Here is a 26,668-nt window from a genome sequence, read left to right on the forward strand (position 1 = left end):
CATTATATCTTGAGTTTATATTAGTTGTTTATGATTAAGATACCGAACCAGGATATTGGTAACATCCTGAGACAGTATCCTGGCTATTACTAACGAATTGCTTGTAGGTTATGGATGTAGGATTACAACGTTCACAAGGACTTATTGTCACACCCCAACCGATGGCGGAAACATCGGGGCGCGGCACTGAGCGAAACAGATTGTCCAAAAGTTTCCATAACAATTACATTTACCAAATATTTTAAGTAACACGTCCCATACCATGTCATATAAGATAAAATAATTATTACAGTACAAATCTAGGCAAATTGTTCTGTTCCGACAACTCAGGTTTCATTAGTACAGACAACTATTTATTGGTCACTAAGACTCTTTCCTAGCATTGATTTCCAAGCAAATAGACACCTTAAGCACCTGTCACATACGTTAAAATAAAGTCAATACACATAGTGTAAAGGCGAGCATACAAGTTTGATAGTAGCATATAGAGCTCGAAATAGTTTACGCATAACCAGCACGTACACTGAGTAAAACGAAGCATGTTAGTTATCGACACGAACCTATCGATATCAATGACTGCGGGTTGACTACCCAAGTCAGTTCGTAATACATGATCACCACTGTAATCCATGCAAATAATTGTCCTTAACAACCCCCTGTGAGCGGGTACTGAGTCCAAACTATAGTACTATCATTCCTAAGGCATGTAGACAGCATTCCATGTGTAAACATAACAAACAAGCATTCATTAAGTCACGTATAACATGCGGTAACGGTTAGCGTTAAAAGTATTGCGTAGTGTGTTCGATGTGATTTAGAATAAGTAACGTATGCTTGGTTTAAAAAATCGCGCCTTAAGCGCGCTTAAGCGCGAAGCGCATCTAGGCGCTTATCTGTGCGCTTTGTGTAGCATAAGGCGAACAACGTACGTAAAGCGCACGCTTTTTGCGATTTTTTTGTAAGCGGAAAAGCGCAGACACAGGTGGCTTTTTGTACAAGTTTTCTGATGGCCCATATAACTTATAATACAGACCCTAAAGTGATAAATATAGGCCCAATAGCACACATCAAAGGCCCGATAGCACAAAATAAAAGGCCTGAGAGCGCCAAAACATATTAGGCGGTAAAAATTAGCGGGATTTTACCCTAATCGCCTAACAACTGGAGCCAATTTTACGTCTGCTGAGATTTTTTCACCAAATCTTCTGGTCGATCATCCTTCTTCTTCGCTGGAAACAGGTTAGTATCTTTAATTATTAAAAGTTTTGAACTTTAATACTTGATTTCAGTTTCCGATTCTTGTTTCTTTTTGGATAATCTCCAATTCTCCATTCTTCTTTGCTAAAAATCTGGAAGTTTAATTCTTTATTTCAGTTGTTTAGTTAACTTATATGATTCTTTCATGTTTCCTGTTGTTTATGTTGTATATTTTTTACCTAATCAAGTTATGCTTAGGCAGGTTTAGTTAACTTATATAGTTATATGTGATTCTTTCATGCATGTTTAGTTAACTTGTATCATATAAGTTATATGTGATTCTTTTTTGTATATTTTTTGTCATGCTTGTTGCCTTGTTGAAAGTGTTGAACTTTAGTACTTGATACTTGATTTCAGTTTCATGTTGTCATCACAGTTAAATGTTCAGTTATATGGGATTCTTTTTTGTATATTTTTTGTCATGCTTGTATATTTTTTGTCATGCTTGTTCAGTTAAATGTTCATTCACAGTTTATTAATTGTTATTATTTAATACTTATACATGAAATAATGTCACAGTTCAGTTAAAGTTAAATGGCTACTGATGGTGGTGAAGCTGGTCAAGCAACTAGTACGGGTGACCCGAGTAGAAAATATGGCACACAAGATCCGGCCAACAAAAACTGGTGGACTTGCAAGTTCTGTGGAAAACCTTCAACCGGTGGCGTATACCGGCTGAAGCAACACTTAATTGGTGGGTTTAGAAACGTTGCATCATGTGGTAGGTGTCCCGAAAATGTACGCCAAGAGATGAAAGACTTTATGTTGAAAAAAGCTAAGGGTAAACAATCATATGACCCCATGGTTGATGATTATGATTTTGGTGATGAAGAGGACGAAGAATGTGTCGTGACGAAGGTGAAGAGGACAAGTGGTTCGAGCCAAGCAAATGCGCCAAAAAAGCCAAGGCAAAAAGGACTTATTGATGCGTTTTATCCTCCTAACCCTTTAGACATACTAAAAGGTAGGAAAGGAGGAAAACAACAAACCATAAATGAAATTTGTAAAAAAGAATTGAGGGACAAAGTTTGCATGGAGATTGCTCGGTGGTTTTATGACGCGGGTATTCCTTTTCACGGGGCCACCTATGATAGCTTTCATATTATGTTGGAAGCTGTGGCACAGTTTGGTCCGGGATTCCGAGCACCTACTATGTACGAATTGAGGGTGCCTTTACTTACAAAAGAAGTAAAGGACACTAAATTGGAGATTGATAATCACAAAAAGGAATGGGCTGCCAAAGGATGTTCTATTTTATCAGATGGATGGTGTGATTCGACTGTCCAAAAAGATATTATCAACTTCTTGGTTAATTCTCCTAAAGGGTCGGTGTTTGTGAAGTCGATAGATGTATCAGAGATCACGAAGGATGCTCATCAGTTGTTGGGGATGCTTGAAGAAATGGTGGATGAAGTAGGAGAGGAAAACGTGGTGCAAGTGGTGACGGATAATGCATCCAATTATAAATCGGCAGGTAACTGTTACATGTTTTTTACTATTTATTATCTTGTTTATGCAGAATTCTTGATATATTAGTGTAGAAATCATGCTGCTTATTCAGAATTCATGCAGAATTAGTGCAGAATTCGTGTTTTAGTGCAGAATTCATGCAGAATTAGTGCAGAATTAGTGCAGAATTCATGCAGAATTAGTGCAGAATTAGTGCAGAATTCGTGTTTTAGTGCAGAATTCATGCAGAATTAGTGCAGAATTAGTGCAGAATTCGTGTTTTAGTGCAGAATTCATGCAGAATTAGTGCAGAATTGGTGCAGAATTCATGCAGAATTAATGCAGAATTAGTGCATAATTCGTGTTTTAGTGCAGAATTCATGCTGTTTATTGAGATATTTATACGGTTTATTGATCAATTATATACTTGTTTTGTTGTTTATTGTAGGTACGTACTTAGAAGCTTCAAGAAAGCATTTGTACTGGACACCATGTGCAGCCCATTGTATTGATCTTATGTTAGAGGATATAGGGAAGATTCCAAAGATCAAGGAGTGTTTGAAAAATGCAATGTTCGCGAATGCATATATATATAATCATACTAAACTTGTGAATCTGATGAGAAGATTCACGAATCAAAGAAATTTGCATAGGCCCGCGGTGACACGGTTTGCAACATCATTCATCACCCTTGCGCAAATGCACAAGCAAAAGAACAATTTGCTAAAGATGGTCTTGTCCGATGAACGGAGGGTTGGCAAATGGGCGAAGGAAGCGGGTGGGAGGAAAGTAGCATCTACCTTTCAACAAGAAAGATTTTGGAGAAACATTGTTTATGCTCTCAAGTTGACAGGACCGCTTGTTAAAGTTCTTAGGATTGTTGATGGGGATAAAAAACCTGCCATGGGGTACATCTATGACGCTATGACAAGGGCTAAGGAAGCCATTGCAGCTAGTTTTTTGAATAGAAAAACGGAGTATAAAAAAGCCTTTGCGATCATTGACAAAAGATGGGAATGTCAGCTTCATAGGCCTTTACATGCTGCTGAATTTTTTTTGAATCCGGAAATGTATTATGACAATCAAGAGAAAGCAAGTGGTGGACCGATTAGGCGAGGTTTAATTGACTGTATTGGAAGGTTAGTTGCTGATCCACATACTCAAGACATAATCAGCAGCCAGTTGGATTCATATCAAGAGGCAATAGGTGTTTTTGGCAATCCAATGGCTATACGTCAAAGAAAGACGAGATCACCAGGTAAAAATATCATTTTTTACTTTAATAGTACCAATTATATAAAAACATCTCATGGATTTAAGACTTTCATTTGTTAATAGCGGATTGGTGGGCTAGTTATGGATGTGATACCCCGGAGTTGCAAAAGTTTGCCATTCGGATTCTTAGTCTCACATGTAGTGCCACGGGTTGTGAGAGAAATTGGAGTGTCTTCCAACAAGTAAGTTCACAATTAAACTTTCATTTTAATTATATTATTTTTATAGTCATTAGTTATCTAAAATTTGTTACTTTTACAGCTTCATACTAAAAGAAGAAACCGATTGGCACAAAAACGATTAAATGACTTGGTGTATGTAAAGTTTAATCGTGGATTGAAACAACGATATGAAAGAAGGAACACCACTGACCCTATACTTTTACAAGAAATTGATGATAGTAACGAGTGGGTCATGGGTGTTATGGATGATGAGAATGAGGAGACTTCAGAGGTTGTGTTTGATGATGATAGTGGTTTGACATGGCGTGTTGTTGAGAAGGCTTCGGGGGCATCTGAACCGATATATGCAACAAGATCAAGTACACAACAACAATCCAAAAAAAAGGATCCTTCTTCCTCGACCCCTACTCCTAGTGTACCACCACCTAAGAAAGCACCATCTAAAAGACTACATGAATTGATTGATGAAGGTATTCAAGATGATGAAGAAATCGAAGAAGAACTTGGCTTGAGTGAAGATGATGGCGAAGATGTGGTACTTGGAGCTGACGATGATCATGGAGATAGTGAAGAAGACTACTAGTTTGGCTATATTGTCGTTTTTGATTACCTATTCTAAAGTTGCAAACACTTAAGCAACCTTCTTTTGATTACCTACTACATAACTATTCGGGTTTTTGCTACTTAACTTGATATATATCTATATTTTGTTGTTTTACATGTTAAATATACATATATTAATGTGTTTTATGTGTTATAGGTGCCTTATATGTAATTTATAAGATTTATTTTAAATACGTGCGCTTCGCGTACAAAAAGCCCGCCGCTTTTGCGCTTTGCGCTTTAATTTTAGACCTCGTCGCTTTTGTGCGCTTCCCGTTTTTTTAAACCAAGAACGTATGTAACACCCAAAAGTGCGAAAACAAAAAGGGATCGAGTATACTCACAACGGTTGATGGATTGAAGGGAGGGCTTGAGAGTAAGGTTAGCCTGAATAGTTCGATAGCATAACAATAAGTGACGCGTAAAACGAAAACAAGTGTTGGTGGGTCGATCAGCTGGTCGGCCGGATGGTAGTCCGATCGGATAGCTGATCGTGCGAGCGATAGTCCGTTCAGATGGTCGTTCGAGTGGATTGTTTCTTCCTTTGGGAAGGATGTGTTTGTGTATGATGGCTTAACTTTTGAAGTTTTTGTTGTAGTATTTTGAAAACATTGAAGTATCTCTACCTTTCAGGTCAGTCGATCGGACGGTCGTTCGATCGGCCGACAAACCGTTTGGTTGGGCACTTTAGTGAGGACAAGTTCACAGCAGTATCTCACTCGATCGGACAGCAGTTCGATCGGGTGGAATTCCTAGTGCATTGAACATGTTGAAAATTTTTTAAGTGTTGAAGTCTAATGGTCACACGTTCGAGCGGTTAACCCGATCGGATGGTAGTTTGATCGGACAACAACTCGTTCAACGATCAGACTTCAAATGTTGGTGAATAGTTTAAGTGTGGGACCCAAGGTGCAAGCCGTTCGGTTTGGCCAGTCGATCGGATTGGCTATTCGATCGGACGGCACTCCGTCTTGGTCGACCTGTTCGTCTTACCCTTGGTTGTTTGATTGTTTGTCATTTTATCGAGGTATTTTGATAACGAGTCAAGCAACAGTAACCTCGTCACTACTTGGTACTCCTGATCGGACAGGAATCACCCAAATCCGATTAGTGAACTGTTCGGACGGTGTTTCACGTTTAACCCGAAATCGGTGAACCTCGTGGATAGAATCCGGATCTCGAGCCACACAACCACTGGAATGAGTAGTAGGTCGGCACAAACTCCGTTTCTATCGGTTTTGAAGGCATTGAGTGTAAAGGAGTTGAAAGAAAGTTGGAAAACCATCTTTCAATCCTTTTTATTGTGAATATGTTTAGATCTACGAAAGATCTTTGTTGGTTTATGTGGAAATCAGTTAGATCTAAGTTGTTCTTGGTGGATTGAGGCCAAATCATGAAGTTCTTCAAGAACTCATGATGACGTCATCCTAGAACACCTTGAATCTTGGTGATTTCATGGTTAAAAGTTAAGATTCAAAAGATAGGTAGGAAGCAAGGGGCACAGGAGCAGGGATCACCGCGAGTGGCAAATCCCCAACAAGATGGCCATCAGCAGGCTCTACTACGACATCGGGCAGCGCAAAGGGCTGGAAGTCGTCATCGTCCGTGCTGGTAGTATCTGAAGTATACACCTCGTGCTCTGATGAAACTATGTCTTCTGATACTATAGCCATGGGGTCTGTAGTGTCCGACTCTCCAGTATCAGACGAAGGCATGACGTCTGTAACACAAACACACACATGCATAATCAATCAATCATATAATCAAATAAACATGTTAGTCACCAATAAGCAATCAAATAGTTCTCCTAGTCCCACTAGTCTACCTTCCAGCCTCTCAGACTGAATCTCCTAGTCTCTCAGACTACTCACTCAGTCTCCCGAACTGAATCCCTCAGTCTCCCTGACTGAACCATAAATTTTAAGAAGGAAAAGTGCTCAATTTTTGTTTGTAAAAATGTTTTGTATCCGGGATCTGGACGTAATGTATGCAATGTAAAAATGTTTTCGTGAGAGCCCTAGTGATCATAGTCTAGACTCGAGAAGGAATCCTAGTTCGCTATGATCAAAGCTCTGATACCAAGCTGTCACACCCTGGCTTTGCGGAAGCGTGGGTTAATTTGGTGTGACTTCTTAATACCATAGCTTAATCACAACAAAGCTATATGAAAGTAAAACCATGCAGATCATCCATTGATTTAAGTTTTAAAATAAAAGTACCACAACGTTGTTTTAAAACGTTGACACATGCAACAGAATTACAACAAGACAAAATAAAAACATTGTTCATAAGACATAACCACAACCATGAAACAGACGCAGTTTAAGGACTATGACTCGTCCAGGTAAAAGCCACATCCCCTAAACTTGGATGACCTCATAACTGTTACGCAGTGTGAAAACGTAGCATACCTTGCCAGATCCTTAATTCCCTGAAATACATATAAGTTGGAAAAATCAACAAAAAATGTTGAGCGAGTTCATGTGTAGTGAATATGTAAAAACCTTTGTAAGTATAAAAATCCCTGGTATGTAGCAAATAAGGAAATAAAGAGATCACCAATGGTTTGCAAGGCCATTGATATGTGTGAAGTGTAGTAGGAAGACTCAAACCTAGCAGATTTTTGCGTCGGGCTCAAAGTCACCCCGAGGTCCGTTCTGTTGGGCCTGGGGTTGGGCTCGCTACACCCAGATAGATTTACCGCTAATGACCCTCTGTCCTACAATGAGGATTAATGGCCTCCAGTTCCCGCCTACCCACTCAAATGATCTAAGTAGTAACCCTCCTTACGCTAACCATACCATGTAAAAAGTATTCGTAATCATAGTAACATGTATTTCACCCCCGAAGTATAAAAACTGAAAACAGTTAAAAGAAAAGGGGGACATGAACTCACTGAAGTGTGTCTCGAAATAGTAATCTCCCAGTCAACCTGCTGCGTGACGACCTACACGTACTAACTTCTATTAGACGGACGGTCGTGCTTTGGCTTAAGGTTTAACGTTTTTGGGAAATAGTTAGACAACTATTTCGTATTTACACTTCGTAATTATGTATTAGTTATATTCCTTCCCAAGGATGAGGGCTTTAATACATGTGGGTTTGTATAATACCAAGAATATATTATTAAGTCTCACTTAATAAAATATATTTTATTTTATTTATCTAGGATATTTTATCTCCAAAATATACATATTTTTCCAAAAATATTATATTTTGCTTCGTATAATTCCCAAAATAATACTTTATCAAAATACACACTTACGCGTATTTTCAAAAATACATAAGTTACATTTTAAGGTTCGTGTGGTAATAATAATACCGGTGTAACTTAAATATTTATTGTGAGGGCGCTAATATTATTTTGGAGTCGTTACTGTTCTGTGTATTCCAGTAATATTATTTTTACTCTAAAAATAATATTTATGTACTTCACAAAATAATCATAAAATCGCACAAGCATTTTTCCATGAAATATATATTCTAAATATATCTTTAACAAGTTTTATTTATGAAAATCCACCTCCGACACTTGGTTATTTTGTAATAAAAATTCATGGTGAATTTTTATTTGGAAAAATAAGTTAGAAATATATTCATAACACTTGTTGTAAAAATATTTTCCAAGTGTTATATTTCTGGAAAAATTTCGCCAGAGTTTCCTCTGTAACTGTAGGTGGCTACACTTACAAGCGTATCATTTTCTTTTAACAACTCAATCAATCAATTTTTAGTCATCAATATTCAATATCAAAACATCAAACTATTCAAAAATATTCATAAATTGCAAACACATGAACTTGTGAGTTGTGTAAAAGTATGTAGTAACTTTCCAATATTTTTAGTAGATCCTTCTATTTCTAAAAATAAAGTCGGTTTCTTGGAAATCTCATCTTTAAAGAAAATGTAACTTTACATCTTCTTAGTCATAAAACGAAAATATTTCTTTGTTAAAACCTTTTGTCACACAAGTGTTTACACACTTGTTTGTTCACAAAAATGCTTTTATTTCATGAAAGATCCGGCTTTTAAACGTGATTTCATCTTACACTTGGTTCTTTGAAAATACCACTTGTAGATAGTTTAGAACTCCATTTTTCAAGAAAAACTATTTTTACACAAGTTCATGTTTATGTATGAAAGGGTTCGTCATCTTGTAACTTTCCTACTTAACATAATGCTAGTTCATGTTCCATGAACATGATCTAGCGTGGTTTGATGACGATCCGTTCCACTACTAGCAACCAACAACATAAAATAACCATTACTAAACAAGATTCATGAGTTTTACACCATTATTTACTCTTTAACCAACAAGTTTATCATTCTTACAAGACTGTTAGCTTCGATCTTTAGTGTTCTCGATTTTTATCCGTTAAATTTCTTATTAACCACCTTAGACAAGATCAATAGGGTGTTTAGAATCACTTACAACTAGCTCAAGGCTATGGAAGAATCAAAGAGAAAACTAGGTGGATCAAAGTGATGTAGAGAGGTCCTTGTGATTCCGTAAGCACCGGGTCTCCTCGTATGAACTCTAGCACACTTGTATGTATGAAATTTGCTTGAACAAGATTTGAAGGATGGTGAGGTGATGGTTGTGGTGTTCGGCCGATCCAAAGGAGAGGAGAGGGAGAGTAGTTTTTTTTGTTAAGTGTTGGAGTGAATGATAATGTGATTACCTCCTAAACCTTCTTATAAACCATCCATTCCCTTTACCCATTATACAAAGTGTCCCCATGATATTAGACAAGCAAGATTAAAATAATCAAAATTGGGTGTGTGTGTTCCCTAGGGGAACCGACCGGATCATGGGGGGGGGGGGGTTAATATGGTTGGATTTGGACTAACTAGTTAGGTGATATTTAGTTTAGTTAGGTGATTAATTTAGTTATTAGTGTGTAGTGTTTTGTAACGGGTGTTAGGGTGTTCGGGGACCCTAACTAGCTCAGAAAAGGAAAAACAATGTCATTGTCAATATTTTTATGTTCCGGGTAGAGTCCGGTTGTTCGGTTGGATACTGATCCGTTAAAGTGCTTAATAAGCATTTAAAGTGTCTTTAATATTATTTTTAGTGACACAATGAATTCCAGATACTTTGGAAAGTGTCTGGTATAATTTTCCCATGTTTTTGCACTTTACTAGTTAGCTTAAATGCTGAATTTTGTATTAAAGTGCAAAATTTTGTGTTTAAAACATGTTTTAGGCACATCCGGTCACTATAACTAATACCTAGTGACGCAGTTCTACAATCCTCACCTCTCTACACTCCTTACTAGTGTAGTGATCTATTCCCGGCTCATACTGGCCTTAGACACAGTGTCTGTCTGGTGCTAGCTATGTCAGCACGTTTACTGGGTTATCCGTTCATTGTGCTACTGTGCTTTTGTGCATCAAGTTTGTCACTATAGTTCTGTGTAAATAAATGGAGTGACAACAATAAGGTATGATGTAAGTATATGTATGTATCAGAAATCACGTAGCAGTTTAACCACAATTGTAAGTAAGCACAGTAATTAAGCATTAATTAAATATTAATTAATTCGTACGGATACCTGGTTTGGTGAGGGTTGTCACAAATGATGTGTTTCTAAACAAGGAAAGGATTATTCCAAGGATGTATGCTTCGAGCCCAAGTGAACTCAATACATGGTTTCTTGACAACGGGGCGAGTAACCACATGACGGGTAAAAAAGAGTGGTTCACTAACCTCGATCAGAACATCAAGGGAAAAGTGAAGTTTGGAGACGGGTCATGCGTAGAGATTAAAGGACAAGGGATGGTCGTCTTGGAAGGAAAATATGGGGAACAAAGGGTGTTGCGTGATGTTTACTATATTCCAGCACTTGAAAGTAATATAATGAGCATTGGTCAGTTGGACGAGAAAGGATACAAGATCGCAATCCAAGACGGTATACTTTGGATGTTTGAGCAAGACGGAACTTTGCTAATGAAGGTACCTCGTTCACCTAATCGCATTTACAAGATTAATCTTGAGGTTGTATCTCCAGTTTGCATACAGACTAAAGATGACAAGGCTGAAAATAGCGACCAACCAGTCTCTATTGTGACAGAAGTTAGCGACCAAACAGATCACTCAGCAACAGGAATTAGCGACCAATCTAGGCAGTCAGCGACACAGCAGACATATAGCGACCAGACTGACCAGTTAGCGATAGAATCTGACCAGTCAGCGACAGAAGCTGATCAGCCAGTGACAGCTTTTAGCGACGAGTATGCGACATATCAGTTTTTCAGCACTTCAATAGTTAAATGGATGCTCGGTTTATCAAATGAAGAGATAAGTTTGAAAGTCGAGAACTTATTGCAAGAGCAAGTTAAAGTGGAATGTATTAGCGGGGATTTGCAACGGACTGACATCCTCACAAAAGTCGTGTCACGACTGAAGATTATCGAGATGTGATATCTTTTCGGTATTGCAAGATTAAGGGGGTGATTGTTAGACTAATCTTGCATATTATGCGTAAGTTCGGGTTAAAAGTGACTGACTTACAAAGTTCGGGTAAAAAGTGACCGGGTTATAAACTTGGGTTTTTTTTTAGATAGTTTTTTTAATCCTAGTTTGAGTCAAATAGGTTTACTTGTTGAACAGGTTATTAGACTTATAAATAGAAGGATTTATTTGTAACCCTAAAAGAACCAATTATCAATAAACAAGTTTTGATTCAATACGTTCTTTGGTATCCAATTCTAACAGTTTGTTGAGGCTCGCACTCGTGTGTTGTTGAACAAATCTGAACACTCTACTTGCAGTAGTTCCACCAGAAACACATGTTTGGTTAACAGATATTTTGGTGTAGTTCTATAAATTTAAGGATATATGTATATAAACATTGTTAATAAGCAGGCACTTGTTGCCCAAGACATGTTAAATGTGCTTGTTTTGTTTTTCTTGACCGCCTAGCAGAATCTCTGTTCGAAACCATCCTGTAAAAACATAGCCAATCATATTAAAGTAGGATTGACAGAACTTCCATTTCTTAGATTCATGAATCTCTTGAAAAAAAATCTTACCTTTTATGTTTTTTAACATCTATCTGATCATTGTCTTGTTCACACCGAACAACTTCAATCTCTGTATCATCATCACTGGTTGCCCAAACCACATTGCTATCCCTCTTCTTGGATTAGCATCTTAATTTGGACTCTCACCTGATAATAAAATATGAATACATCATCAACTGACATTAGATCTCTAAAACTTTGTTTATATGCAAAGGTAGTGGCAAAACGAACGGGTCAGGTGGGTAAGGTAACACATCAAACCAAGTTTTGTGTACGGGTCAAAACAGGTGTGATTGAGATGGCCAACAAAACGTCCAAAATTTTAGTTTGTTTGTAACAATTATTTTGCAAAATATGATAAGATAAATCATATTATTTCAATAATAACCTGATTTTCTAACAAAATGATTTAGGAATAAGTTCTATGCACTAAAAAAATCCTTGTCTTCATTTGACCAGTTTGAAGTAACAAAATCATACTTAAGTGGTTCAAAACTGTCACCTCTAACCGGAAGTCTCCGAATGTTTGATTAGGAGGCATTTGGATATTCCGCTCAACAATTGAGCAACCAAGAAAGAACGAAAAAGTAGAGCTCCTAGATGTACATAAAAATACAAGCTCCTAAAACATATAACGAATTTTAGGGCTTGACTGATGGTTTTCACTTGTATGTATCTAAGTAAAAATGCATATTAACCTTGGGATATGTATCATTAAATTGCGTTCAGGTTTTATCATTTCGTCATAAAAAAGTATTTATTCCATTTCTATGATCAAAAGCTATTGCACTTGATTTACATTAATCTTAAATATGAGAGAGACACATGTCCCTAAGTATAATCTTTTATAGTTTTATTATAAGAAAATATGGATTTATAAATCACTTGATTCAATTTTAATGTTCAATCAAACTTAAATACTTGTACATCAACATATCATGTAATTATAATTTAAAAAGTCGCTTGATTTACCTTCAATTTTCAGTCAGACATAATTTAATACATGAACATAAAGGAATCATATAATTTGATTAATAATACCATTGATTATTCAACTTCAATTATTGATTATATGTATTAATGTCAATTTGTAACTCCATAGAGTTACTGCAAACCATTACCTTTACACATTTGATTCCATAGATCGTTTAATCTTCAAGATCCACATCTTCATCTGTGTTTGTTTTAAGTTTAACAAACGAAACAATCAAATGCGATAATGTCGTGAACTACAAAATAACCAAATCAGAGATGAACAGAAAAATAGCATAAGGAAAGGCAACAACCACAAATCTCAGCCCTAATTCACGATCTCAGTCATTCAAAACATTCAAAAACAATAATAAAAATAGGAAAATAAACAAAAGATAAGAAACATGAAGGTACCAAGATTGTAGATTATGTGCAGAAGATTGAATTTCCTCTTCAAAATATAATCGATCTATGTATGAGCAGAAGATGGATTGCCATTAGGGTTAGTGATGGGAGTATTATGAAAGAAAAGAAAGATGGAACGAAGGTTGGATTCAAACATCAAATACCGAATATAAATATAAAAACAACGCCATAAAAGGAAAATCATACCTTGATCTTTGAATCAATGTTGAGGCGATGAACCGCCATGGATCCCGTATGCTTTCTCCGACGACCCGAATCTTCCACTTACAGGATCCCGTTGCTGATAGAGTTTTCAAGAATTAACTAAGCTGTGAGTCCAGTAATGTGGGGAGGAAGTAAAATATAAGGGGAGAAGCAACAACATTGATTAGGGCTTCGATTTTCAGAGAAGTAAAAAGATAAGGATAAGCATATCGGCAATGGGAAAAAGGAAATGGCAATGGGAAAGAGGAGATGAAGCAAGAAACCCTAAAAGCGATCTCACCATTTGCTTGTTTGAAGAAATTGATGGGATTCAAAATTTGAATATTTTGGAAGCCAATTGAGCTCTAATTTTACTTCATAAAGATTCAATCAAGCTGGGAAGATTGCTGCTTAGTTTTGACCCTTCTTGTTTAGGATATATGCATCCCTGGTTTGACACGTAGGATGAAGATAAAGGTGGGGGCTTGTATGATTGACAGCTAGGATCAAGAATTTTTACTTTATTATAGTAGAGATTTCATGCTTCAGCTCTACATCAACATATTTGCTTTTGTTACCGACACAAAGGTAGAGGTGTTAAACGGGTTGTATTCGGTGGTTGGTGGGTCTAACCCGACATGAACACAAAAATTTGACACGAACCCGAACACGAGACAAACTTGAAATCTGTCCGACATATGAACCAAACATGACAGGAATACTCACCGGTTGTCATGAACATGAACACGACCAGGGTTGGCTCAAGTTTTTTGAAAGCCCAAAGCGGATAATAAAAATTTGGGACGTTTTCATAAAAAAAATAAATAAGTTTAATATGCTTTCGATCCTAAAATGTGGAAAATAAAGGAGATGCTTACTTGTAAATAAAACCTTCTAATCTCAAGTATATATCTCTAGAGTATTAATCTACCTATAGTTGCAATAATATATTAGGGCCTTGTCTTTTTTGTTATTTTTTAAACTATACAGTGTTTTCTCAGTGGGCTTGAAAACAATGTAATAAAAAAAACAAACAGAGAAAACAATTCAACTCCGATTTGATCCTAGTTCTGTTTGTTGGAAATTTTGTTAGGAAAATGATTTTTTCCTAATACTAAAAATAAATATAACAAAATGAGCAGGTTTTATATATTTATTTGTGGGTTTGAGTTCTACGTTGGAAGGGCTTCGCAACGACCTAAACCACGTCCAAACGGAGCTAAGATGAATGAGATATCGATGCTCAAAGTTTGGTGTTTGAAACTTGAATGCTGAAATATGTGGGGAAGTGGCACCTTGTCCCACATAGGATGAGAGATGGAACTTAAAGGGGTATTTAAGTAGGATCTCTCCATCCTGCTGTGTCATGCGCGGCGCACCAGAGTGAGCCAATACGGCGCGACTGTGTGGCGCGCTCGTATAGGCTCACAGGTGATGTGGCGCGCGCGCGGAAGCTTCCTGCTGTAGTTAATGCTAGTGCAGTTACATTCAGCATTTGAAACTGACGAAGTTAATGCGTTTGACTGAGAATTAAGTGACCTGAGGGTTTTTCCGCCCCTGGAAACAAGGGTAAAGTATGTAAATTGGTCAAGTCTTTGTATGGCTTGAAGCAAGCTCCAAAACAATGGCACCAAAAGTTTGATCATGTCATGATTGACAATGGTTTCAACATAAATGAGTGCGACAAGTGTGTTTATTTTAAAGACACACCAAGAGGTTATGTGATTTTATGTCTTTATGTAGATGATATGCTTATCATTGGGAGTGATGATAAGATGATCAACTCAACGAAAGACATGTTGAAAGCGAGGTTTGACATGAAAGACATGGGTCTCGCGGATGTGATTCTTGGAGTTAAAATCACTAGAACCCAAAATGGTCTTGTGTTGAGTCAATCTCACTACGTGGACAAGATCCTTGGGAAATTCAATTCGGATGATATGAGTGTAGCTCGATCTCCAATTGATAATAGCCAACGCCTAAGGAAGAATAGAGGCGAGAGTGTTTCTCAGTTAGAGTACTCAAGGATCATTGGTAGTCTCATGTATCTAATGACATGTACTAGACCCGACTTAGCATATGCTGTGAGCAGGCTAAGTAGATACACCAGTAATCCGAGCGAGGATCATTGGAAAGCAATCACAAGGATGCTCAGATACATAAGATACACGAGAGACTATGGATTGCATTATACCCGTGATCCAGCAGTGATCGAAGGATACACTGACGCGAACTGGATATCGGATATAAAAGATCATAGATCGACAAGTGGATATGTGTTTACACTTGCTGGCGTAGCTATAGCTTGGAAGTCTTCCAAGCAAACGGTTATAGCTAGATCTACGAAGGAATCCAAATTCGTCGCTTTAGATAAAAACGGGGAAGAGGCGGAGTGGCTACGTCAATTTGTGGAAGATATTCCAAGATGGCCAAAGTCATTGACGACGATCTGCATACATTGTGACAATCAGTCTGCTCTTGCTAGAGCGCAAAGCATGATGTACAATGGCAGATCAAGGCACATTCGACGTAGACACAACACGGTACGACAACTTATCTCAACGGGTGTTATCTCAGTTGACTATGTGAGGTCAAATGAGAACATTGCGGACCCGTTAACAAAAGGCTTAAGCACAGATAAGGTGTATAGGTTGTCAAGAGGAATGGGACTAAAGCCCATAGATGAAGGGAATATGAGGGAAACCTAACCTAGTTGACTGGAGATCCCAAGATCTAGGTTCAATAGGCAAACTTAATCATAAACCCAAAGGGAGTCACTGTGGGGGGTGCCCCAAAAATCAATAAAGGGAGTTTGTATACTTCCTAGTCCATTCCAATCAGTGACATGAAGGAAAGGTTAAGCATGTTGAGGTTAAGGATTTTGAGGAAATTCAAATTAACCATGATGCTTTTAATGATTCCGAGGAATCACCTATGTTAGAGAGAAGTGGGGTCGCTTCGAATGGATTTGTGGGGAGGCGCAAATCCTAGAGCTCTCGCAGAACCAGGAACGTGTTCCATGACCATAAACGGACACAACCATGAGGTCTTGACTCGACTAGGTAGAGTATTGTGTGAATCTATATTGTCGCCTACATAAATGGGGGATTGTTCAAGGACACCGCGTCTACAAGACCCTAGGAGGCTAAGTATGCTTCACAAAAGGAGGTTCAAAGGTTACACCTACCTATCTTGCAATGCTCAACTGTTGAACGTGTATCGTTGAAACTTGATAGATTGATTTCTATTCATGTGGGGGATTGTTAGAAATTTTGTTAGGAAAATGAGTTTTTCCTAATTTTGGACTAAAAATAAATATAATAAAATGAGTGGGTTTTATATATTTATTTGTGGGTTTGAGTTCTACGTTGGAAGGGCTTCACAACGAACTAAACCACGTCCAAAACGGAGCTAAGATGAAAGAGATATCGATGCTCAAAGTTTGGTGTTTGAAACTTGAATGCTGAAATATGTGGGGAAGTGGCACCTTGTCCCACATAGGATGAGAGATGGAACTTAAAGGGGTATTTAAGTAGGATCTGTCCATCCTTATTGTTTCATGGAAGCACACACTAGTGTCCTCGCGAAGGGTGCGGAGCACCCTAACTCGCACTTGCACTCGCACACGCTCGCGCGTGGCGTGGGCGATGAGGCGCAATGTGGCGCTTTGATGGCGCACTTTGCACTTCGCACGCTCGCATCGCCGCGAGCCGCTTGAGAGCCGCCTTTGTATTTTTGACCGCGCACGCATGGTGGAGCACAAGGGTTGCAAGGACCAAGTGGTAGGTGATGCGCCGCATGACGTGGCAGTCATGCGCATGCGCGCGCGAGTACACTTGGCACGGAGGCGCGCGGTTGCGCGCATGGTGCATAGGTCCTGCTGTGTCGTGTGCGGCGCACCAGAGTGAGCCAATACGGCGCGACTGTCTCGCGCGCTCGTATAGGCTCACAAGTGACGTGGCAGTGTTTTCTGTGCGCGCGCGCACGGAAGCTTTTTGCTGCAGTTAATGCTAGTGCAGTTACATTCAGCATTTGAAACTGACGAAGTTAATGCGTTTGACTCAGAATTAAATGACAAATTAAAGACGTTTAATGCAGTTTAATTCACCCATTTAATTCGTTTTTCAGTTTCTTTATGTCACAACCCCTGATCCCTAGTTTCTCGAGAACGGGCGGCCGCGAGCCAGTTTTGGTGGTATCATGTTTATTTATTCAATTTGGTAGCGGAAATTTTCATCAAGACCATAGTTAGGAAATATGTTATCAGAGTAAACCACTACATTTTATAACATTAAACACATGGGTAAAACCCAAGTTTTCAGTACACACATTTCATAGGAATAAATCCTATTTTATTTAATAAAAACATCTCATTTATTCTTAGGTAACTTTATTGCTACTTTATCCAAGCCTTCAGTGCTATCCAGCTGGCTTCTAATTGGCTTTCACATTTTGTTACCTGAAACGCGTTTTAAAAACATTTGTCACTGGGAAATACTGGTGAGTGAATCCCAGTTTAATCAAGTTGAAATAAAAAGTCACAGTGAGCAGTATTGATGGTGCATCCGCAATTACATTTGTTTCCAAGTTATATCAATTACCACCACACGGTAATGTCGTTCCGACTTATGGTCATGTTACTCCTTTACCAGGTGGTAACAAATTTTGTATACAAAATCCCAAATTTTCCGACTGTAATTATATTCTTACAAATACTCAATAACTGTTGTTTGCATGGAAAATATTTACGGTTTTGTAAAAACAGTTAACAAAATAGGTTTACAAAAAGAGGATCAACTCACATTGCTGTCTTAGGTTATTCTTTAGGGTTTCCTGGTGAAAATCTATAAATTACACAAATGCACGCGTGTTAGTATAATAACCCATTTTAACATTAGTAATACCCTCCCCGAGACGGCATTCCAACGACTACGTTGGGCAGAACCACGACAGCCGTTACGGAACCGTAGATCAATCGGGCAGAGTATCTCATACATATCCAGGGGTTATAATACTTACAACGGAGCAGAACCTTGCTATTAGTGGGGTATAATGCCCGGGTATAGTGTATACTACGTAGAATTAAGAGAAAGAAAGAAAATTTTGAACGACAGAACTGAAATCCGATGCGTTCTATTTATAGTTGCAAATTCTGTCTTTCTCGCGGCCCGCGTAACATGAGCACAGGGCCTACGCGGCCCGCGTTGACCTCCGGTCAATGCGTAGCTTAGCTGGGTCACTATGTAGCTTTTCCGGGTGTTGGGCCACGTAGCCGCACCGGGTTTTGACACAATCTAGGTCTCTCGCGGCCCGCATAAACTTAAATGAGATCGTTCGCGGCCCGCCTCAACTAAAGGAAATAAAGGAATCCGGTTTATACCTTAATGCGGCCCGCGTAAATGGTTGGGGTGGGTCTATGCGGCCCGCCTCAACTTAATTTTTATTGTTTTTAATTTATTTCATATATTATAATCTACTTTGGGCTCGGTTTTCACATACGGGGTGCATATAAAGACATATTGAGACATTTTAAGAAATATTAGGGTGTCAAAAATTTATGAGGGTGTCGGTTTATGTTTAGGGTTGTTATATCCTCCGCACCTTGTTTTAGAGCTCGTCCTCGAGATCTACTGGAACAAGTGCGGATATTTCCTTTCCATTTCTGATTCAAGCTCCCATGTGTACTCAGGTCCTCTTTTGGAGTCCCACTTCACTTTGACCCGAACTAGTCTCTTGTGCTTGAGATTCTTAATTTTCCTATCTTCAATCTGTAGAGGCCTCTCTACGAACTTGAGTTGTTCATTTACCTCTACATCCTTAAGAGGTACAATGAGTGATTCATCAGCTAGGCACTTTTTGAGATTAGATACATGAAATACATCATGTATTCCTGCCATTTCCTCTGGCAGTTATAGCTGATAGGCTACATGTCTTATTCTTTTAATAATTTCAAAGGGTCCAATATACATGGGACTTAGCTTTCCTCTTTTGATGAATCTTACCACTCCTTTCCAAGGTGAAACTTTTAACAATACTTTGTCACCTACCTGAAATTCTAACGGTTTACGTCTGTTGTCAGCGTAGCTCTTCTGTCGATCACGTGCTGCTTTCAGTCGTTCCTTGACTTGAATAATTTTGTCAGTAGTTTCTTGTACTATCTCAGGTCCAGATAGTTGGTTTTCCCCAATTTCTGCCCAACAGACTGGGGTTCTGTACTTTCGTCCATAAAGTGCTTCGAATGGTGCAGCATTGATACTTGTGTGATAACTGTTATTATAAGAAAATTCTATCAAAGGTAAGTGTTCGTCCCAGTTAACTCCGAAATCAATTACACAAGCTCTAAGCATATCTTCCATGGTCTGAATTGTTCTTTCACTTTGCCCGTCCGTTTGAGGATGATAGGCGGTGCTTAGACTTACCTTGGTTCCCATTGCTTTTTGGAAACTTGACCAAAAATGAGAGGTAAAACGGCTATCCCTATCAGAAACAATTGATAAAGGTATTCCATGTAATGAAACGATTTCATTTACATACAATTTAGCTAATTGTTCCATGCTAAAGGTTTCCTTCATTGGTAAGAAATGAGTTGACTTGGTTAGCCTGTCTACAATCACCCAGATTGTATCATTTCCTTTTCTTGTTTTGGGTAATTTAGTAACAAAATCCATTGTTATTGTCACACCCCGACCACGTAAAACATCAAATCATGGCGGAAACATCGGGGAGTGTTGTAACAGAATTATTGTTCCACAACCAAGGTAATTAAAATATTATCTTATTCATCACCCGAGGGTGGAATTCATTGTTCAAACAAGAACCAACAAGCCACATTGTCTTAAAACTACAGAAATAAAGAGCACATGACGAAATTAAACTACGTCTAGTTTTGTTTTATGTCACTAAGGCCCAAGTCCACCCTAGCGTGTCACGATCATCCTACGCATTTGCTCCTGAAACACATGTGAAAATAAAGTACGTTAGCATAAAAATGCCAGTGAGTAACATAGGTTTTGTGAAAATAGGATTCATGACTTAGGTTTTAGAAAAGGGTTGTTTAACAAAGTCAGTCATGATCCTTGTAACATGTTTTGTTTTATAAATTATTTGAAAAGCGATGATAAAGTAGATGATATGTGAAAAAGTAATGTAAGGTTTAAATGAATAACTAAGTAAAATGAGTTTGTATATATATATCGAACAGTGTTGTAAAACAATGTCTTGTGAAAAATATGTTATTTGTAAGAAAAATGAATAAGTCCAAGTTGAATGACTTAAATAAACCACCCAATGAAAGTTGTCCATGTCTAAACCATTTGCCCAATGTTATTGTGAAAACCATGTCAAAATGTATATATCAATATCAACATTGTCTATGTCAAATATCAATCATGTAATGTGTAATCAAAATGTCAATGTATGGTTAGTGAAATATGTATCAACTAAACCATAGGAAAAATGCACAAAACAGTGTATTGAAGTAAAACATGGTTTAAATCAACGCTATGTTTTGTGGAAAATGTATGCTATAATGAATACAGACATTTATGCGGTATTGTGAAAATGCATACATCCAAGCCTTGCAACTGTGGTGATAAACCTTTAAACAAATTAAAGGTCTATCTGTCTAAATGTTTTAATCGAATTCGGTGATTCCTTCCAATCCAAACATACCCAGGATTTCAGGAACGGGAGTTGTCAATTCCTATGGTACCATTACCTACTAACGAGCGGCGTGATCAATGTTAATGAATGTATATTGTCCAACTTAAACAAACCAAATGTCATACCCAAAATGTAAGCATGAAAATGTCATGTAAAACAAATGCACTAAGTATGTTGAACATACATAGCGTGAAAATGTCATGTAAAACAAATGCACTAAGTATGATGAACATACATAGCATGAAAATGTCACGTAAAACAAATGCACTAAGTATGATGAACATACGTAGCGTGAAAATGTCATGTAAAACAATGTACTAATGAACATAGCAAGTATATGATATGAAAGCATGAAAAGAATGAAAGTAACAAGTAGGCACATGTGTTTCACCCCAAAATGTTTGGAAAACAGTAAAAGAGGGGACTATGTACTCACTTGAGATTGCTTAGAAGTCGTAGGATAACCACCAAGCAATGTTAGAAGATCACGGAATCAAACAGCACCTATAAAGGCACCTACATTAATAAACGGACCTATCGGAGGATCGGGTAGTACGAGGGTTCGCAAACCAAATAAGTGTGGGAACTTATGTAATATGGTTTGACAAAGCCTACATACTAAAACGAAACTTATCCTAAGTGCTTTTGACCCGTTACGACCCGCTTAGGTAGCTTAAGCTACTTTAACGCGTCGTTTGCGTAAAACGCGCTTGAAACGCCTAACTAGCCCTATGACAAGCAAGATATGCCTTAACACACTTAATATTGTTGCTAAATCAGTTTAGGTGTCAAAATTTATGTTACATAAGTTTAAAATGAATTTTAGTGTAAAAAGGGCATTTTGGTAATTTACCTAAAGCATAAGAACCACTTGTCATACAACTACTCAAATGGCGTGACCATAAGGTATAACCTTGAAAGGTTATTCCCTATACACTATGGTCACCTAATGTGTTTGGTCGTATCCTAATGATCGACCAAATGGGTCGGGTTCGTAAGCATAAGCGATTGATTAGATCGCTTACCCTTACGACCCTAAACAAGCACAAACCTAAAAGCGACGAGCTAAACATGTTAGAACATGTTTAGAAAACAGGTTTGGTATTAAAACAAACGGTTTTAATACCCTAAAGTAGTTTGGTTACAAAATGCGCAAGAAAACGCATTTTGACCGAAACTACGGCTCGTCACTAAGCCTAGATAACGTGGTAATCACTAGGTATAGTCGCTAGGGACTATAACCAACGTGATTACGCTCACGTTATGAAGTTCAAACGAACTTCGCATTGACCATAAACTGGTCAATGCAGAAAGTCAAACAAAGTTTGACTTTCGGACTCGAAAAGCAATAAAAGAACGAAAGAATACTTACAACGGGTCCCCGCAAGATTGAATTCCGAGTACTCTCAGGTATGAAGTGTCAAAGCACCCCAACTTAGAGAGCAACCTCAGAATTCAAGTGTGAGGGAAATGGGCAAGACATGGAGGGGTATATATAGGATTTGGTGAACCGTTAAGATCGTTCCTCGCAAAGCGTGCTTCGATCTTGGCCATCCATGTGTACCCATAGTTTTTAAAAACCATTTGAGCCCATTATTTCAGTCCCCTGATTTGAAAATACCATTTGCAATGGGTTTAGAGGTGCAAGACAGCTGCATATAGCTGTTTTCAACAATTTTTCGTATCTGGGGACCTCACGCGGCCCGCCTAAAGTTTGGGGGAATCCTTACGCGCCCCGCCTGAGCAAACTTTGACAGATTTGTCAGTTTTGGTCCCTGCAGCTTAGAAACATGCGTTTTGGCCCATTTTTGACACGTTTAAGCCCCGTTAACCTCATTTCAAGGCTCTAAAATGAAGTTAAAGTATAGGGGACTCAAAACATGCTCAAAAATATCTCGGATGTCAGTTCGTTTGGTCGTACGATCGCGATGTTCGCTTAATTACGACGGAATGCGCATAAGCGCGAAAAACGATCCAAATTGCGCGACGAATGGATTTTTCTCATGCCAAACATTAAAACATAATATTTTAATGCTTACAGAAATTTTTGGATGTCCGGAAGCATTCAGAACGTAAGATATGCGCGAAAGTGCAAACTTATGCACTTTTTGACACTTTTAGTCCCTGAATGAGCATAAAGTTTATTTTAGCACACCGAACCCCTCAAAGCCTATTTCTAAGCTATGTAAAGGATATTTAAGGTGTGTTTAACTTATGATCATGTTCCGGAATGTTCGTTACAGTTCAAATCGGCATACTTTCGCAGTTTGTCAATTTTAGTCCCTGTAAGCGAATAAACTAGATTTTGCCATACCAAAGCCTTCGAAACTTATTTCTAAGTTATGTAAAGGTTATTTAAGGTATGTTAAGCATAAATTGATGTTCCGGAGTATTTGTTGCATATAACTGATTACGTTTTCGTACCAGTTTGCATATAATCCTCCAGAAAGCAATATAGAGTTTGAAATCGAATAAAAGCCAAAACATGAAAAACATTAAACATAAAGAAGCAAGCATAGGGATCAAATAACTTTATTTCATTGATAACCGAACTGTTTACAATGATTACAAGCACAAATGTCACAGTCTCCCCTACTTGTGGGAATTTCGTCCCGAAATTCGTTTAGAGGAAACTCGTGGGAATAGATGTGGATACTTCGCCTTCATTTGATCTTCACGTTCCCAAGTAAACTCAGGTCCACGTTTAGATTCCCAGCGAACTTTAACCAACGGAATGCGCTTGCGTTTAAGCCATTTGACTTCACGATCCATAATTTCCATAGGTTTCTCAACAAAATGTAGTGTTTTATCAACACGAATTTCGTCAAGTGGTATGTGGAGGTTCTCATCAGCTAAGCACCTTTTGAGGTTGGATACGTGGAAAGTTGGATGAACATTTCCAAGTTCAGGAGGCAATTGAAGTCTGTAGGCTACCTTACCGATTCTTTCAACGATCTGGAATGGTCCAACGTATCTAGGTGCAAGTTTTCCTTTCTTTCCAAATCTGATCACACCTTTCCAAGGTGAGACCTTAAGTAATACTCGATCACCGACTTGAAAATCCAAGGGCTTGCGTTTTAGGTCCGCGTAACTCTTTTGACGGCTTCGAGCTGCCTGTAAGTTATCACGAACTTTCTTAACCTTGTCAGTTGTTTCCAGAATGAGGTCAGGTCCAGTAATCTGAGCCTAACCTATCTCATTCCAGCAGACTGGTGAACGACATTTTCGACCATAGAGAGCCTCGAAAGGAGCCATGTTGATGCTGGAGTGATAACTGTTGTTATAGGAGAATTCGATCAATGGAAGATGTGAATCCCAACTACCACCAAAGTCGATCACACAAGCTCTAAGCATATCCTCCAAAGTCCGGATTGTTCTTTCAGTTTGGCCATCAGTTTGTGGATGATAGGCTGTGCTCAGATTGAGTTGGGTCCCCATAGCAGATTGCATGGTTCTCCAAAATCGAGAAGAGAAACGAGCATCCCTGTCCGAAATAATGTTCAAAGGAACACCATGTCGAGATACAATTTCATCCACGTAGATTTTAGCCAAATCATCAGCAGAAAAATCCTCACGGATTGGCAAGAAATGCGCTGATTTAGTAAGACGGTCCACAATTACCCAGATGGTATCGTGACCTTTCTTAGTGCGCGGAAGTTTAGTAATGAGATCCATAGCGATGTTTTCCCATTTCCAAACTGGAATCTCTGGTTGCTCCAAAAGACCATAAGGATGCTGGTGTTCGGCCTTAACCTTAAGACAAGTAAGGCATTTTGAAACGTATAAGGCAATGTCTTTCTTCATACCAGGCCACCAATACTGAGTACGAAGATCCTTATACATTTTGTCTGAGCCAGGATGGATAGAATAACGAGATTTATGGGCCTCATCCATAAGCAAAGTACGAAGATCATCTTGGCTTGGGACCCACAAACGGTCCATGAAATAATACGACCCATCTTCCTTTAGAACAAGATCAGGCTTAATGTGATAGGGTAATTCCTTACCCATCAAGTCTTGTGAAACACAAACATGCTGAGCCTGAGAAATGCGGGCTTGAATATCGGATCGAGCTTGGATAGCAGTTTGATCACGAATACAATGAAGCACAGTACGTTCCTTACGACTTAATGCGTCAGCCACGACATTCGCTTTACCAGGATGGTAGCGAATTTCGCAATCATAGTCGTTTAGGAGTTCGACCCAACGTCTTTGCCTCATGTTGAGTTCTTTTTGATTAAAGATGTGCTGGAGACTTTTGTGGTCAGTGAAAACCACGCGTTTTGTACCGTACAAATAGTGTCTCCATATTTTAAGAGCAAAGACAACTGCACCCAACTCGAGATCATGAGTGGTGTAGTTTCTCTCATGTACCTTCAATTGTCTAGATGCGTAGGCTATGACTTTGTTCCTTTGCATTAGAACACAGCCAAGACCCAATTTCGATGCATCACAGTAGACAACAAAATCATCGTTGCCCTCAGGCAGAGTTAGAATAGGTGCATCACAAAGCTTCTGCTTCAAGGTCTGAAACGCTTCTTCTTGCTTAGAACCCCATTCAAAGGGTTTGTTTTTCTGAGTTAGAGCAGTTAGGGGAACTGCAATCTTCGAGAAGTTTTTAATGAAGCGGCGGTAGTAACCCGCAAGACCAAGAAAAGAACGAACCTCAGTAGGAGTAGTTGGCGTATCCCAATCCTTAATCGCACTGATCTTGGAGGGATCTACATGAATACCTTGTTCGTTGACAATATGTCCCAAAAATTGAACTTCCTTAAGCCAAAATTCGCACTTGGAGAATTTGGCAAAAAGTTGTTCTTTCTTTAGGAGTTCCAGAGTAAGACGAAGATGTTGCTCGTGATCAGCTCGTGTCTTAGAATAAATTAAGATATCATCAATGAAAACGATGATGAACTTATCTAAATAAGGCTTGCAGACCCTATTCATCAAGTCCATGAAAACAGCAGGAGCATTGGTCAAACCGAATGGCATGACTGTGAACTCATAATGCCCATATCGAGTGCGAAATGCTGTTTTGGGAATATCCTCTTCATGCACACGAAGTTGATGATACCCAGAACGAAGATCAATCTTCGAAAAGCAAGTAGCACCCTGTAACTGGTCAAAGAGATCATCAATACGAGGTAGGGGATATCGATTCTTGATGGTAAGCTTATTCAGCTCACGATAATCGATACACATTCTGAAGGATCCATCCTTCTTCTTGACAAAGAGAACGGGAGCACCCCAAGGAGAAAAGCTAGGACGGATAAAACCTTTGTCAGAAAGCTCCTGAAGCTGCTTAGATAGCTCTTGCATCTCAGATGGTGCAAGGCGATACGGAGTTTTGGCAATAGGATTTGCACCAGGTACAAGATCGATAAGGAACTCGACTTGGCGTGCTGGGGGTAGACCAGGTAATTCTTCAGGAAACAGCTCCGGATAATCCCGAACAACAGGGATATCTTGAATAGACTTACCTTGGTCTTTATCTACCGTAACATGTGCCAAGAAGGCCACATAGTTCTTTCGCAGATACTTCCGAGCTTGAGAACAAGACATAAGCTTGAGGCTACTAACAGGTTTCTCACCACGAACCTGTAGGATCTCACCTGACGGGAGCGGCACACGAACGA

At 38.7% G+C, this 26,668-nt stretch overlaps 1 protein-coding gene and 1 long non-coding RNA gene across 3 annotated transcripts; one reads left to right on the forward strand and one right to left on the reverse strand.

The window, feature by feature from the left end:
- The first annotated feature begins 1,791 nt into the window (after window positions 1–1,791).
- Window positions 1,792–4,815, forward strand: LOC110925234. Its single transcript, XM_022169200.1, has 4 exons — window positions 1,792–2,731; window positions 3,155–3,964; window positions 4,045–4,163; window positions 4,243–4,815. Exons 1-4 carry the CDS (start codon window positions 1,792–1,794, stop codon window positions 4,744–4,746), a joined length of 2,373 nt encoding a protein of 790 aa, XP_022024892.1. The 3' UTR covers window positions 4,747–4,815.
- A 6,691-nt stretch (window positions 4,816–11,506) lies between these two features.
- On the reverse strand, window positions 11,507–14,168 carry LOC110925679. Of its 2 annotated transcripts, XR_002584656.2 has the most exons (5): window positions 13,377–14,167; window positions 13,179–13,233; window positions 12,914–13,021; window positions 11,802–11,939; window positions 11,507–11,714 (listed from the first exon to the last, which is right to left on the reverse strand). It is a non-coding gene; the product is annotated as an uncharacterized LOC110925679 (long non-coding RNA). The 2 variants fall into 2 exon arrangements; XR_004885781.1 differs by having other exon boundaries at window positions 12,914–13,233; window positions 13,377–14,168.
- Window positions 14,169–26,668: the final 12,500 nt, after the last annotated feature.

The sequence above is a fragment of the Helianthus annuus genome, chromosome 17 (genome assembly GCF_002127325.2).
Source record: "Helianthus annuus cultivar XRQ/B chromosome 17, HanXRQr2.0-SUNRISE, whole genome shotgun sequence".
NCBI classification, from domain to species: domain Eukaryota; kingdom Viridiplantae; phylum Streptophyta; class Magnoliopsida; order Asterales; family Asteraceae; genus Helianthus; species Helianthus annuus.